We start from the raw sequence: 15,038 nt of genomic DNA on the forward strand, positions 1-15,038 counted from the left end.
GAATATGGGGGTGCAGATATCTTTATGAGAGAGTTACTTCATTTCCTTTAGATAAACACCCAGAAGTAGGATTGCTAGGTCATATGTAAGTTCTGTGTTTAATTTTTTGAGGAACCTCCATACTGTTTTCCATTGTGGCTATACCAGTTTACATTCCTACCAGTGGAAATTCCCTTTTCTCCACATTACTTGTCTTTTTGATAGTAGTCATCCTAACAGGTGTGAAGTGATATTTCATCATAGTTTTTATTTGTATTTACCTGATGATTAGTGATGTTGAGCACCTTTTCATGTACTTATGGGCCATTTATATGTCTTCTTTGGGAAAGTGTTTATTCAGGTTCTTTGCCCATTTTTAATAGAATTATTTGTTTTTTACTATTGAGTTGTATGAGATTCTTCTGTAATTTAGATATTAATCCCTTGTCAAGTATATGATTTGCAAATCTCTTCTCCATTTATGTAGTTTGCTTTTCCAGCTGTTGTTTCTTTTGCTTTTCAGAAGCTTCTAGTTTCTGGCTGCTGTGTTTTATTTAGAAAAACAAGAAAGCAAAAAAAAAAGTACTCTAAAGCAAATGAAAATGAGAAGTATTAACAAAAATTGTCTTACGTTGTGGGGCACCATAGTGGCTCAATCGGTGAAGCGTCCAACTTTGGCTCAGGTCATGATCTCGTGGTTCAGAGTCATCAGGATGGATAGATGTTTAAAGCATTTTGATCTGTGTTCTTGCTCTGGCATGCCAGAGTGGACAGTATGCAATCAAAACCAAAACCTCCTGGAATTCTTCAGTCTAAAACACTGACAAGCAAAAAATTACAATGGTCAAAATGAATCCATAGTCTGACCCTCCAGTTGCTATGACAGGAAAATTGAAATTGGAGCAAAGAAAAATTTTTTCAGTGAATAGATTGATCTATAGTTTTAAAGCAAAAATTACTCTCCTGTAGACAAAGTTAATCTATAACTTTTTGTTAACTTGTCTCTGTATTTTTTCTATGATGACTGATATTTTAAAAGGCATGAAAGCTTGCAAACTCCTAAAGTCAACTTTAGAGAGCATATTTAAAGTCCTTTATTGTTTTCCTCTGAGATTCTGCTAGTGAATAAAACACAAAAATGAGCATGCATGCATGCATGTGTTCATGTGCATGTACACACATACACGCACACACACACACACACACACACACACACACACACACACAGCATAGTTCTCTTAAAGGCGACCTTATCTTTAAAGTTAAGAGCTTAATTTCTTATGAAAGGCTTTGCATGTTCTGTGCAAACATTTCGATATTTATCTTCATGCTCACAGGAAGTCTTAAAACAGGTTTTAGTTAAGGAAAATATATGGATGTTTAACAGCTCCATTTCGTTTCTTTTTTTTTTTAAATTTTTTAAATGTTTTTATTTATTTTTGAGACAGAGAGAGACAGAGCATGAATGGGGGAGGGTCAGAGAGAGAGGGAGACACAGAATCCGAAGCAGGCTCCAGGCTCTGAGCCATAAGCCCAGAGCCCGATGCGGGGCTCAAACTCACGGACAGGGAGATTGTGACCTGAGCTGAAGTCAGACGCTTAACCGACTGAACCACCCAGGCGCCCCTCCATTTTGTTTCTTAAAAATTAAATCTTTTTAAAAAGAACTCAACAGTTTTCCTCCCTTATCTCTATATTCCTTTTCTAAACTCTAGATTCAATTCATTGAATATCCAATTAAGAATCCGCATGCCAAACTCTATGCTCTGGGAACTCTCTGAAGTCAGTAGTGACACAAAAGGACAAGCACAATGAAAATGAGATTGGGGGTGACTGGGTGGCTCTGTCCCTTAAGCATCTGACTTTGGCTTAGGTCCTGATCTCACAGTTCATGGGTTGGACCCCCACCTTGGGCTCTATGCTGACAGTTTAGAGCCTGGAGCCTGCTTTGGATTCTGTCTCCCTCTCTCTCTGCCCCTCCTCTGCTCATCCCTCTCTCTCTCTCTCTCTCTCTCTCTGTGATAATTAAACATTAAAAAATAAAAAAAAAAAAGAAAGAAAATGAGATCAGTGACATAGGAATGCAGGAGAGGGTGCCCCAGAGGTTGGCATGGTTTGTTGGATCTGGAGTCCCCAAAGAACAATTCAAAGAGGTGGAACTGTTTGAAGAGGATCTTGAATAGAATTTGGATACAAAATAACAGGAGAAGAAAAAAGCATTACAGGCAGGGGTTTATTGGACTAGTTTATAGAGATGTGGAAAAGCAGATCCAATTTGGGGAATAGCAGAAAGTCTGATTTAGCTGGAAATGGAAGTAGAAAAAAAAAAGGCTAGAAAACAAACAAAGGCAAAGAAAGATGTTTTTCCCCAGATTAAGGTTTTTTGGTTTGGGGTTTCATTTAGTAGTTAGTGGTGAGACATTTAAGGATTTAAGGTAGCAACATGTGAAGATCAGATTTGCAATTGAGAGCACAAATTAATTTATCCATTATTGTCCTTTTCTATTATTTTTCTTCTTATTCTAGTTCATTGCCCAGCTTTTTGTTTTAATCCACATTTGCCTTCCATTAGACATCAGCTATTTACACCCATATTATAATATTAAAGCAAGGTAAAGTGAAAAAATTACAGTAAAAGATGATAGAAATGATCTGGCTTACCAAATCCTTGGAGTGCTCCCTCTAGCATTTGGGCGTCCATTATGGGGTTGAAATTGGGAGCTGGGAAGATGGTTCCTTGCACCTGGTGGGAAGGGTGAATGAGAAAGAGATTGCAGTGTTTTACCAGAAAGATTTCAACAGTTCTTTTTGCAGATAAATGGAAATAAAAATACATTCCATATATTTAAATTACTCTAAGACATACACATAAATCTATTAGACAGATGTGTTAATTGTATATTAATTGCATGGAGCAAATTTGGTTGTTGTTTTTTAATCCACTGGCCTTATTATATTGACATCTATTATTCATCTAGGAAATTGAGATACTAGAACCAATAGTAGAAAATGTGAAAGCCAAATAAATATAAATCTTTGTAATAAACAGTAAACATTTTCTCAAGAGTTGATGGCTGTTTTAGAGAAACTGAAGAGAGAACTCTATTGGGGGGGATTCATGACATTCATATGAAATAGAAGTGGCACTTGCCACCATAGCTTTTTTATGCATCAGGGACCTTAAAATCATGTTAGAGAAAACAGAAATATTTGAATTTGGATTATGGGATTCATAAAAATCTAGGTGATATAGATAGGGCAGAGATTTTTTAGCTGAAACTTGCAGCTGCAGAGGAAAACATGAAAACCTGACTGACATTCCATTTAAATTCTCTCTCTTGCTAATAATAAAATGGCAGAACATTTGTGTTGGGCTTTGAATACACAGTCTGTTATTTCAGACAGAGCCAGCCAGGACTAGGCACTGTAACATCATACTCAGCACAAAAGAATTGTCAATCAAAATTTATTAAGAATGGGAACTCCGCCCCTCCCCTCCGTTTGTTGTCAGTGTGGCCAGAAACATCGGGAGAAAAAACCTTCCCCTAGCAAATGGGTCTACTAGGCCTTGAGAACTCAAGCATTCGCCACGCTCTTCTGCAAGAATAATATCTTAGATGAAGATGAAGTTTTCTAGTGCCCATTTTCTAACAGTAGAAAATTAATTAATGAGAAGACTGCACCATCATTTCTAGTCCAAGAAATATACATATACAAACACCAAAATATTTATGAAAAGATTTTGGGGGGTTAAAAGCATTGTTCATTTGAATGAAAACTAAAATTTAAATTCTGTTTGGATTTCATTTGACTAATATTAATGATCATGAGGCTGTCTATTTGAAGGAGACTGGGAATCAATTGTGCTATGGCCATATTTTCATAAGTACAGCCATGTTAGTAAGACATTCTTCTTAATTACATATATGGCAGATGTACATAATTAAAATGAAAATATGGTATGCATGTTACATTGCTAAAGTGCATGAAGTTTGCTTCTGATATTCAAGTTTAGTGGAAATGATCCAGAGACTAATTTCTCTTGAGCCAATCCTCAATTCTGGGGGCTATTTATTAGGAGACAATATGAATGTTACCTCCTTTATCCACTAACCTGTTCCATTGGTCTCTATTAAGAAGATAGACTTTGATTCTTCTTTTACTTATTAAATGCAGTTTAAATAGCAGATTCTAATGTAAATTCCTAGGTTGAGTTCTCCTCACCTGAAGCATTTTTTTTTGAATCTTGTTATCCTAGAAAAATGAAAGCTTTAAACTTTTGAGAGAAGAGCCATCTATTGAATGTGAAAATTGTTTTCTGCTATTTGTCATTGTCTTTTTTGTCCACATAGTTCTTTCTAGGTTTTTTTCCCCCATTGGGAAAATAAAGTGTTTTTTTTGAGGCATGGAAAAGAGATACTTTATTTCCCCTATTTTAGGAGTTGGAAGATTTGTTTGGATAAATCTTGTGTGGACAATACCATTTTTTTTTTTTTTTTTTTTTGCCTTGGAGACCTTAATTTTGCTGTCTGCTATTAGCTAACGGGTTGTTTTAAACTATAAAAGACAAAATGTATTTGAAAACAATAAGACATATTCTTAAACGTGGTAAATTAATGTAGGCAATTTTAAGCACAGAGTATGCAAATTTTCACTACAAAACATCTCATTACTGGCTAGACTAGGATCTTTCAGAATTTCTATTGGAGTGCTATAAAATAAGTGCTATAAAATAAAAGCATATACCTTTATAGGGAAGAAAATAAACTCTAAAATTTATAGGTAAAGGAAGTTGTAAATGTTTATAATGACTTATCAGACACAATCTGTAGGTGAAAGAGGTATTTTTTCTTGTGTTAATCCTTGTACAGATTAATAGTGCAACATACTTTTACAATATAATGTAAAAATTACTTCTTTTTTCTTTATGGTTCTCATATTGTTTGCCATTTAAGCTCATTATTTTCTTGTCAGCTGGCATTGTTAATATGCTAAAACTCTTCTGGAAAAAAATTCAACACGAAGTAAAGGAAAATTGTAAAAGCTTAGTAATTCACAAAGCACAATTTTTCTAGTATGTATTTGTCATTTATGCCCATTTATATATCATAGCAGAACGTTTTTTTATTTATTTTTAAAGTTTATTTATTTTGAGAGAGAGTGCATAGTAGAACATTTTATTTATTTATCTATTTATCTATTTATTTATTTATTTACTATTTTAAAAATTTATTTACTTATTTTGAGAGAGAGAGAATGCATGGCGTGGAGGGGGCAGAGAGAGAGATGACAGAGAGAGAAGCCAAAGCAGACTTAGCACGGAGCCTGATGCATGACTCAAACCCATGAGCTGTGAGATCATGACGTGAGTTAAAATCAAAAGTAGGACACTCAACTGACTGAACCACCCAGGCAACCCCATTATATTTCTTTTTATGCCAATTATTATGTTTTAATTAAGCTAAAGTGAGCAATATTATTCCATATAAGGCACACACTTAATGTTCCTTTTACTTATTTTGTCATTGTATACTAGTTTTGTCATTTATTTATTTATTTATTTATTTAGAGAGTGAGAGTGAGGAAGGGACAGAAAGAGAGGGAGAGACTGAGAGTCCCAAGCAGGCTCCACACTGTCAGTGGGGATCCTGATGCAGGGCTCGAACTCATGAACTGTGAGATCATGACCTGAACTGAAATGAAGAGTTGGAGTCTTAACTGACTGAGACACCCAAGTGCCCCCTGATTTTGTCTTTTAATGATAGTATTTTTCCAGTTTTATTAAGCTGTAATTGATATATAACATTGTGTAAATTTAAGCTGTATAACATGATGTTTTGATATATGTATATAATGCAAAATGATTGCCACAGTAAGGCTGATTAACACATTTATCACCTCACAGTTTCATTTTCATTCTGATAGGAACATTTAAGAGCTACTCTTAACAACTTTCAAGTATATGATATAATATTGTTAACTAAAATCACCACGCTCTATGTTAGATCCCCAGACTTTTTCTCCTTATAGAAACTGGAAGCTTGTACTCTTTGACCAACATCTCCCAATTCCACACTCTCCACCCCCCTGACACATACCCCTGTCAGCCCCTGGCAATCACCAATCTTTTAATGATCATTTCAACTAAACTGACCAGTTAAGTCTATTGAAACAGTCAATTATAAATTTCTAATTTTCTTCCCTGAATTAAATAATTTGAAACAAAAAAGATTGATTAATGATTTGGGGCCATAAAACTTTTTCAAATGACTACGATATAACTATAGGTAGATACTCATCTATTTTAAGGTAATTTGATCTTTCCTTTGGATATTTTCCCCCAAATTTGTGCTCAACCATATTCTATACATTCCTTAATACACAATATCAGTCTCTCTGATGAAATTTATGCTGACCATTTCTTTTACTAACTCCCTAGCATTTACTGCATTTTTATTTTTTTAAATTTTTTTTTTCAACGTTTATTTATTTTTGGGACAGAGAGAGACAGAGCATGAACGGGGGAGGGGCAGAGAGAGAGAGGGAGACACAGAATCGGAAACAGGCTCCAGGCTCTGAGCCATCAGCCCAAAGCCCGAGGCGGGGCTCGAACTCCCGGATGGCGAGATCGTAACCTGGCTGAAGTCGGACGCTTAACCGACTGCGCCACCCAGGCGCCCGTGCATTTTTATTTAAAATCTGTACTTTATGTTTTCCTATTTGCTATCTATTCTTAAAATGGGGAATTTCACTGTGTCGTATAGGGTACACATCGTTTTATAACATATTACCCTAAGTATTCTTTGTCTTCATTTCTTATCCTTCTAATTATATTTTATGTCCCTTGACCACAGAAGGCATATTAATTCTATGTCATGATTTTCTATGTAGTGAGACCTTTTTTTAAAATATTCTCGGGGCGCCTGGGTGGCTCAGTCGGTTGAGCGTCCGACTTCAGCTCAGGTCACGATCTCGCGGTCCGTGAGTTCGAGCCCCGCGTCGGGCTATGGGCTGACGGCTCAGAGCCTGGAGCCTGTTTCCGATTCCGTGTCTCCCTCTCTCTCTGCCCCTCCCCCGTTCATGCTCTGTCTCTCTCTGTCTCAAAAATAAATAAATGTTAAAAAAAAAAATAAAAAAATAAAATATTCTCATCTACTGGTGATGTTACTTAAGTTAAATGATTTCTTAAAAAATAAAATATTTGGCTGAATGACCTGGCTTTATACACAATTAATATAATAAAACTTTTTTTTATTTTTTACAAATACAGACCATATATGAATTAAGCAGATTCTTTTAGTCATTATATTTATCATATTTATTGTTTTGTATTAGGAAAATTGAACAGAGACAAATAAAGGAGACAGACAAATAAGAATTACCCTGGAGAAGAGGTGTAGGAGAGGGAGATGTTCCTAGTTTGCTAGGGCAAAAAATTTTCCAACCACATGTATGAGCAAGTAAGTGATCTGGGAAGAGGGAGCACAGTAAGTCTTGAAAACTGATTCATGTGAGAAACAGGATAGAGGCGAGGAGTGGCAAAGGCAGGATTACTAAGGGACATCTAAAGACTTTTTTGGGGGGAGGGGATGAAATCTTTTTTATAATTTAAATATTTATTGATTTTTGAGAGAGAGAGAGAGAGAGAGAGAGAGAGAGAATGAGCACAGGAGGGGGGGAGGGCGCGGAGACAGAATCTGAAGCAGGCACCAAGCTGCTGTCAGTGCTGTCAGCACAGAGCCCGACGTGGGGCTGGAACTCATGAGCTGTGAGATCATGACCTGAGCGAAATCAGAGGCTTAGCCAACTGAGCCACCCACGTGCCTTTATTGAGCAGCTTTGAGGGAAGATCAAAGGGGAGGAGCAGAAGGTGACCCTACGTCCTCTGTGAGGCCAGAATCTTCCTAGCTTCACAGTCACTGAAAAGGGACATTTAAAGATTTTTATGTTTAAATTTTTTTTTAATGTTTATTTTTGAGAGAGGGCGCGCACGCGCGCTCGCGCGCGCACACACACACACACACACACACACACACACACACACACACACGAGCGGGGGAGGGGCATAAAGATTTTTAAGCATGAGAGTAAAGGATGACACAAAAAAAAGTGAGGTAGGTAGCAGAGGTAGGTAATTTAGAAACCCAGTTGAGATATAATGCACTCCTGAAGAGAGACAAACAGCGTGTTCTTAATACAGATTGCTTGCTTAGCTGAATGTGATTAACTTACTAATTGTTGAGATGTATTTTAACTGAATGAAGTAATAGTATTTAGTCTTTTGGAAGGGTCAGAGGCTGTTGTTTTGGGTGTTTTGAGCATATATACCTCTTAAAGTGATGTTCTATTTTATACTCGTGTTAGAGCAAATTGGGAATTTCAAAAAATCGGACACTTTCAGATGTGACATGAAAAATAATGTGCATACGGTAAAATTATCTTATTTATCTTGCTTTGAAAATTGACAGATTTAGAAATAGTATCACTTGTCTAAGGCAAAATAAATTCTAATGCCTGTCATTTCCATTTAAATTCTTACCACAAGGTAATCAAAATATAATCTTTGCTTCTAGTCATTTGTGAATTTAGGTTTTGACAGAGGAATACAAAATACTCCCTTTTTAAAAAACAGAATAAACTGCCTCATAAACTCACTAAGCAGAAGAGCATGAGTAATTTGTAGATTTAAAGTTAGCTCTAGAATCTCCTCTGAATAAATAATGAATAGATTTCTTTAACTGACAGAAAAAATTTTAAATTATTTCCTGGAACTGAATAAAAACTGAGAAAAAAACACATATATTTTGCTCATGAGGTTGGCAAAATTATTTGCATCATCTCAGATCAATAGGCACATCAATAAGTACATCATATTTCACTTATTCACAGCTACCCCAAGGGCCAGGGTCCGTAAAACCATATCCCTCCAAGTCAGCACTCATAAGCTACCTGCAGTTTAATCCTTTTTCTCATGTGTCTTTTGAGTTATACTCATATTGAGAATCTGAATGCCTTAAGACTTTTAGGCTGAAATATTAGCCATGCATGTTGACGATTTCATGGACTGGATGCTTGTTAGAATATAGGTTTCAGTGACTAGTTCAGTATCATCAAAATACCTTGGTTTTGGTGTAGTGGAGATGACTATGTCTCCAGTTAATTTAGTGTTGAAAAATTTTTTTATTAATATTTTAAATTTATTTTTGAGAGAGAGAGAGAGAGACAGAGAGTGAGCTGGAAAGGGTAGAGAGAGAGGGAGATACAGAATCCAAAGCAGGCTCCAGACTTGGAGCTGTCAGCACAGAGCCTGATGCGGGTCTCAAACTCATAAACTGTGAGATCATGACCTGAGCTAAAGTCTGATACTTAACCAATGGAGCCACCCAGGCGCCCCATTACTTTAGGATTTTTAGAATTCTAAGAGAAAATCTACAGAAATCTTGGGATTCCCTTTCCATAGAGCACTTCCCTTGAACCAGACATTTATTCATCTTTGGGGCATTGGTCCTTGGATCTCCATTGGCTCAGACCCAAATGCATTAAACTCTCCTGAAGGTATTCAGCCACCTAATCTCTGACTTCTATCTGACAAGAATTTTCTGATGAGGTTTCAGTGGCTTTAAACACAACACTGAAAGGTGGGTTGACAAGCATTGTTCCCCTCTCTCGCCCTTCCACAACTATTGTGCCCTTCAGTCCAGTCCTGTCAGCCCTATCCTTACAACATTTTTCATGTGATTCTCCTTTTTAAAATTTCTGTCACTACTGCTTTAGTACAAGACTTTACCACTTTCTTTTGGTTTTATTTCAATATGCTGCTAAGTAGGTCCAATTTGCCTTCACTGCCAAGGATGATCCTTCTAAAAAGATCAAACACATCATTTGTCCATGACTAAAAATTCTTCTTTTTTTAAAGTTTATTTATTAATTTTGAGAGAGAGAGAGAGAGAGAGAGAGAGAGAGAGAGAGAAATACCCAAGCAGAGCCTGACACAGGGCTTGAACCCACAAACTGTGAGATCATGACCTGAGCGAAAACCAAGTGCCAGATGCTGAAATGACTAAGCCACCAAGGCGCCCCTCCATACCTAAGATTCTTAATACTCAAAGCAATGCTTCTCAATATTTGTTTTCTACTGTGGTGCACAGAATGGATGATTTTCACATAAAAGAAACATCCCTGGGAACATCTAGGGTTATGAACACATACCAGGATGCTGGCCTTATTGACATTTTATTTTTGCTTGCTCAACAGAGTATATTGTACTGTTGAGTGAAAATCTCATATTAGAGAGCAAAACATGAATTGTAAGTAATGGAAATTTTAAGCAAAGGATCCATACTTTGGATTATTAGCATTAATGGCAGTATTTATTATTTTCAGTGCATGGTGTGACTCATTCCTATGACTGAGAATAGATGACTTGTGAGGTTTAGTTCAGATGTTCTAACAGAGTGAACAGTGTTCTTCATGACCTCGTCCTTTACTGTCTTTGTGGGTTTATGTCTTATTTTCTCTCTCCTGAACCTCTCAACTCCCGTACCATGGCGTATAGCCACACACTCCAGCCAAAAGAGACAGCTGTATCTTATTTGTTCTGTTCCATAAATTGGGAATATTCCTCTTCTCCTTGCAATGCACACATTCATCTCTGATTCATCTTATGATTTTTGTAAACATCTATTCAAGATTTAACTTTCAGGCTTTAGCTCCAGTGTCACCTCTCACAGGGAACCCTTCCTGATGCTTCCAGTAGAACTGTCTGCTCTTTCCCTGGTGTCTACAATTTTCCTAGGCCAGAATTGTAGTATATCCTGTTAGAGCACCAGTGATGTATCAACCAAACATATTCATTTCTAACTGTACCAAGTTTCTAAGAATAATAAATCTTCCTTTGTTTTGTTGAGAATGAACCTTAATGTGAGTAGTTGTGCAAATTTGGAGATTGAACTGTTCTTATGAATAACGGAAGAATATTTGGATTTCCAGGAAACAATTTGGGAAGAGATGTGATAAATAACAAGAATGGATAGTGAGGTAGAATTACTTTCTGTGATTTCTCCCTGCTATTCACAATTTTTTCATTAATATTTGTTAACAGGTATTGTACATGGAATTTTTTTTCAGACTGGGGAAAAGGAGGAGTTATCTGGGTGAGTCTGGGTGAAAAAAAATAATGTGTTGCTGTGGAGGCTCATATGGAGAAAAGATGTTGACAACATAAGATGTTACAAATTTAAAGTCTAGGCAAGGCTTCAGACTTTACATTACATAATCAGAGTATTTAAGGCAGTCTCATGTGTACACCCTCCACACAGACTCTGGCTTATGTGTCCTCCTGGTCCTTCAAGACTCGAACTCCCCAAAGACATAGATTGTGTGGTGTTATTTTATTAGAGGTATACGCTGTATATGATTTGACAGCATTGCTGATTTAGCCTTTGCAGAGTTTTCAATAGATTGTCAGAATTTTGATTTCACCAAATTGGCTTGAAGTTTGGTTAAATATGACATGTTCACATTAGTTCTAAAGGCTGACTTTTAGTGTTTAAAATTCACAGCTGGAATTTAGTTCTACACTATGTAATGTTATGACTGGGCTTAAAGTTTATGTGCAAATTCCCAGTTAAATTACTTAGTAGGCAATGCAATAAAAAGGTAATTATTTCCTGATCACCTTATCTCATTCAGAAACACCCTCTCCCTTCTTTTATTATCCTTATATTTCTAATGAGATTAAGAGGCTTGGAAACAAGGTCAAGATGTCACTGATCCAAAGAGACTGCAATTGACATGGACTTGGAGACTGGGTCTTATTAGTGGAAGCTGAAAATGGAGGATAAAAAAGTTGAGTAACTAAAAGAGAATGAATCTGTATAAAAAAAATTCAAGTAGAAAAATTGAGATTATAGGGGAAATAAAAATATTTTTAGCGTGCACTCTAGAGTACAAGAATGTGATATTTAATATCCTAAAAGACTTAAACTTGGAATTTAGTGCAGTAGTATAGGAAACGTTCTCAACTTTTAACTCTAAGTACTTAGTACATCACTAATGTATTTTTAGTCAAATTTTGGAATTAACTTTAATATTATCATAATATAGAATGAGACAATTAGCTTGATGAAATATATATGTATATTAATAAATGTAGCTCTTAGTTATTGTAGTCTTATAGGATTTAAATATTGTAGGTCTTGTATTGAATAATTAGATAAATTATTTTGTGGTCACACTTGAAATAATTTCTTATTTTCATGCAGATATTTAGAGCATAATTTAAGGCACCCTAAACACTAATTTATTTTACCTTTACATATAGGTTACATATAATAGGTTATCATATCCCCTGTCAATTTATTCAATTATTTGATTTTTTCAGAAAGTTGAAATAAACAGTATGTGTAATAGATTGTGCTATGTACTATCATTAATTTTACTACTGTAAATTAAATGCATACACATAACTGATTTAAGGCAGATGAAAACTTATATCACAAAAATCTAATAAAATACTGTAGAATTTGGAGGAAAGAAATAGTCTAGCATAAAATAAGAGAGTTTAAGGGAAGTTTTCCTGAAGAAGTTTTGAGGCAATAATCTCATGTTTAATTAGATTTCAACAAGTGGAAATGTGTTGCTTGGAAGTCTCATGTTTTTTTTCAGGAGGCTCTACCTCATTTCCTGAGATAGTTTTATGGGTTAACATTATTCCTGTTTTGCTATTTCATATTATTTCTAGGCTAATTTCCTCATGACAATTACAAATAGTATTAAATTCTTGGAGCTAAGAGAACATAAGACCTATGAGACAGAGTCCTACACATCATAGAGAAATATATATCTTACCATACATTTATATTATTGTATATAATGGTTCTAAGGAAAATATTAGATAAAAATAAAGCTACTTATATTGAAATAGAAAAACAAGCATTATAGATACTAAATGCTTTCAACTAGTAGAGTTTTTATTATCATTGATCATTTGCACAAATATTCTGTATTAGCCAGATAGTTTAGAACTAATGGTATGAAATAGAATACAAAAAACTATGAATAATCATTTTTATTTCTTGATGTTATCTCTTTTTCCAAATAAATAATAGAATATCCCATAAAGGTATCATTACACATTTCAACAATATCTTCAGAATTATTTTCTTCTCACCTCATATTTTTAAAAATTTTTTAAGCAAATCTCTGAAAACCTCCTTCCACATCATGAAATGGTTTTGAGGGAGAAATTCTCTATAGTAAAGAATATAATCTATAAGCTTAACATCTTTCTTTGAGTGAAAAACTAGAAGGATTCTGAATAATTTAGGCAATAACTCCCCATTAGTTAGTATGACTTATTAGAAAAGACAGAATACTTGTAATATCGTGCAATCCCTCCTGCTTCAAGACAGCAATCACATTACAATCACTTTACCCTCAGATTGGTCTAAAGGATTTTTCAGGAGATAAGAGCACAGCATAAATCAAAGTGAATAAGAAGAACCTGCGGGGTTACAATAGCTTCTTCCCCAAAATAGAAGCACACGGCTGGGACCACAGTGAGACTGATCATCAGATGATATTCTACATAATTATTTCAGCTGAAATAGAGGAACTTGTGTTTTTATAGGATCTTTTTGAAAGCTCTGTTGTTTAATATCCTATGCTAATAAGGCTAAACGTGCATTTTTCCTTTTCTTGTATAGCTTTACAACAGTGCCCAACCTTATACAATGGCAGAGCTATACACATAGGTGAGTCCCTTGTTCACAAGAAACTTAGTACTTAGCAGGTAAGACAAAGATTATAAGAAACGTAGTGATGTGATTTATTCCTGCTAAAAACTGGAAGACTAAAACATGCATTTATTATTTAATAGTCTGGCGCATTTTTAAAAAAAGTTATTTTGGAGAACACACTATGACTCCAATTGTTCAAGTATCATTTTGGGGACTACCATTTCAGTATTGCTTTTAGAGCTATTTGAATATTTATCAGTTATGATGGATTTGATGTTTCTAATTAGCCATAGGCAGGACTAATGAGATGAAACTAATAGCTGGATAATTCCCTTTTTTTCCCTTGTTGAAAAAATACACTGTGAAATTAGTGAATCTGGAGGCAATTACTAAAATTAAGTTAAAAAATAAAAATGTGATAGTAAATTGCACATAGTGTTTCATTACCCTATGTATCAATAAACAAAACTTCACTTAGCTCATAGGTCACAAAAAGCATGGATTAAAAAATGTGGATGGGTTTGGCTTAAACCTATCCCAACTTCTAGATATTTGTCTTACTGAGCACTGGTCTGTAGTCATTCTATAGAAGGAATGACACAAATCTCTAAAACCACCATCGTACCATAATGGGATCTTTTCTTAGTGTTTAGAATATTTTATAGTTGCGAATCAATAAAATTTCCTCTATAATAATAAACATATGAAATGTAAAAATATTTCCTTTTGTTAATTTACAGTTACTCTCAGATATATTTTATCTGGTAGCTTAGTCACAGAAAGGTGTTTATTTTATTTTACTATTTTATTTTATTTTATTTTATTTTATTTTATTTTATTTTATTTTATTTTAATTTCTTTAATTTGTAGGTATCTGAAGATACTAATTCTTTTTTTGCTCTATTGTTCTGATGATAGAGAAGACAGTGGTAAACATCTCACCTCCACTTGTGAAAATAAATGGTTACTAACCTTTTACTAGGTTAATATAACTGGCTTGGAGGGATACTACAAATGTACTCAGAGGGAGAGATGTAGGGAATGAAAGCTGGAATAAGTGAATTTGTGCAAAATCTCCAAGTGACTTAACCTCTAGTCTTAGTCTTTAGGTATCATTCATTCTTGTCAGTAGACTGTTCATCACTCATTGACTATATACTTAGAGACTTAAAAACACAAAATTCTTTCTCCACTTGTTCCATCTACAGGGGTTGTATCCCACTCAAACACTAAACTCACTTTATTTTTTTAATTTATTTTCATTTGTTTTTTAATTAAAAAAATTTTTAATGTTTATTTTTGTGTGAAAGAGAGAGAGAG

General features: G+C 34.9%; 1 protein-coding gene across 1 annotated transcript in view; it reads right to left on the reverse strand.

Annotated features, from left to right (window-relative positions):
- The window catches only part of ANXA10 (annexin A10), a 99,967-nt gene that overhangs the window by 59,627 nt on the left and 25,302 nt on the right, over nucleotides 1-15,038 (reverse strand). Inside the window, exon 2 of the mRNA XM_040470992.1 lies at nucleotides 2,641-2,722. Within this exon, the coding sequence (XP_040326926.1) occupies nucleotides 2,641-2,722 (82 nt within the window). The remainder of the gene's footprint in view (nucleotides 1-2,640; nucleotides 2,723-15,038) is intronic.

The sequence above is a fragment of the Herpailurus yagouaroundi genome, unplaced genomic scaffold (assembly GCF_014898765.1).
Source record: "Herpailurus yagouaroundi ecotype Mexico unplaced genomic scaffold, PumYag 28, whole genome shotgun sequence".
Classification (NCBI taxonomy): domain Eukaryota; kingdom Metazoa; phylum Chordata; class Mammalia; order Carnivora; family Felidae; genus Herpailurus; species Herpailurus yagouaroundi.